The 1,901-nt window shown below is 60.0% G+C and overlaps 1 protein-coding gene across 1 annotated transcript in view; it reads left to right on the plus strand.

The window, feature by feature from the left end:
• TRPC4AP (transient receptor potential cation channel subfamily C member 4 associated protein) overlaps nt 1–1,000 on the plus strand; it is a gene marked incomplete at both ends in the record, with an annotated part of 77,121 nt that extends 76,121 nt beyond the window's left edge. The window contains 2 exons of the mRNA XM_080716407.1: nt 484–690; nt 863–1,000. Of these exons, the coding sequence (XP_080572533.1) occupies nt 484–690; nt 863–1,000 (345 nt within the window). The remainder of the gene's footprint in view (nt 1–483; nt 691–862) is intronic.
• Nucleotides 1,001–1,901: the final 901 nt, after the last annotated feature.

The raw sequence follows: 1,901 nt of genomic DNA on the forward strand, positions 1-1,901 counted from the left end.
GTGAGGTAGCAGATTTCCTGAGATCGCAGACTGTCAGGGCAGAATCAAGATTAGCACTATTTTTTTCTGACTCCCAGTCCAGTGCTCTTCCCCAGCACCCTTTATCTTTACCCCTCCAGGTATCTGGACAGTCTTCCCTTCTCCAATCTTCACACCCCTATTTTCTGAACTGGAGGCAACACCAGTGCCTCTCAGAGGTGGCTCTTTGTCCTGTGACAAACACTGTCAAGGGGCTAGGCCTGGGTAGGGGAGGGGTGCTCAGGAAGACAGACGGCCCGGAGTCTTTCCTCCCGAGCCTCACGGCCACACCTAACGTGCCCAGCCCTGCTAGGATACCGAGGTTTCCAGAAGTCGCTCCAAGCTAAGACGAGGACAGATGTGATCAGGGTGGGATGGTGGCGAGTGGGCACAGTGCTTGGCAGGAGCAGCTCGGGCCGCCGCACTCCACCGGCACGCACCCAGCCTGCTGCCTGGGCTTTGCAGGAGAACGTCAGCTGCCTCAACACCAGCCTGGTGATCCTGATGCTGGCGCGGCGGAAGGAGCGGCTGCCTTTGTACCTGCGGCTGCTGCAGCGGATGGAGCACAGCAAGAAGTACCCCGGCTTCCTGCTCAACAACTTCCACAACCTGCTGCGCTTTTGGCAGCAGCATTACTTGCACAAGGACAAGGACAGCACCTGCCTGGAGAACGTGAGTGCCCCAGCTGGCCGGGCGGTGGGTGGGCAGTGGCACGCGGGCGCGTGGACCCTGCCTGGGCCACGGGGCAAGCTGCTTTTTGTCCCCTTACCAAGGTCCTCCCCGCGGGGTGCCGGGCTCGGCCTGGGTCCTCCAGGCATCCCCCAGCCCCTCTCTCTTCGCACAGAGTTCCTGCATCAGCTTCTCATACTGGAAAGAGACAGTGTCTATCCTGTTGAACCCAGATCGCCAGTCGCCCTCTGCCCTTGTCAGCTACATCGAGGAGCCCTACATGGACATAGACAGGGACTTCACCGAGGACTGACCTAGACCCAGGCTTCTGAGGCTGCCGTGCCAGGGCCGGCGCGGGTGAGCGTGGTCCACGCACCGCACGCCCTGCCTGTTTCCTCCCCTGCTCCCCGCCGCTCTGCCTGCTCCAGGCCTCTAGGCACAGGCTCAGCGTGAGGGCACATCGTAGAAGCCAGAGGGCCCCAGGTTATTGGGGGAGCCTCCGTTCCTGCACAATCCCCAAGATGGAGTCAAGCCCACCTTTCCCTCGGAAACTGGCCTGGCCAGAGGAGGGGGACTTAGGAAAATGGCTCTGTCTGAGCTCTGCCCAGTCTTGGCTGTCGGTCTTGGGTGGGGAGGGAGATGGGACCCCTGTGTTAGCCAAGCCTTCCCTGGCCTCTGAGTCAGGCAGAGGCTCCTGAGCCCTGGTAGGGTGGGTACCAGAGAACGCTGCCTGCCCTCTGTCCCTCCCGCCCTGTCGTCTTCCTTTAGCTCCTCTGGTTCTGTTTGCTCAGTGGCTACTGTGTTCCTCCCAGGGGGTTACCCCAGAAGTGGGGGGCCTTTCCTCTTCATCCCCTGGGGTACGGTGGCTAAACCTGCCCCACCCCAGGACAGCAGCTCCTGCCTGAGCCCAGTGCAGGAGCAGGGCTGGGAGCACCCTCTTGGCCCCTCCTGTGTTGCCAGTTTATTAACAGTAAATAAACCAATTAAATGGAAACTATTAAAGAACTTTATTTTAAATTACTGATGTGGACCTGACTTTGTCCATGGAACTCTGCGCTCCTGTCCCCCACTGAACCCCAAGGGATGAGAACACCAGTTGTTGCTCTAGGCATGGTGTTTATTCGGGGCATCCCAGGGTTAGGGAGGGCAGCATGTCAGCGGATGCAGGTGCAGAGGCTCACGGAAGCCCTCGCAGAGCCCGGGACCTCAGGCTG

The sequence above is a fragment of the Muscardinus avellanarius genome (assembly GCF_963383645.1).
Source record: "Muscardinus avellanarius genome assembly, chromosome: 19".
In the NCBI taxonomy this organism is placed as follows: Eukaryota; Metazoa; Chordata; class Mammalia; order Rodentia; family Gliridae; genus Muscardinus; species Muscardinus avellanarius.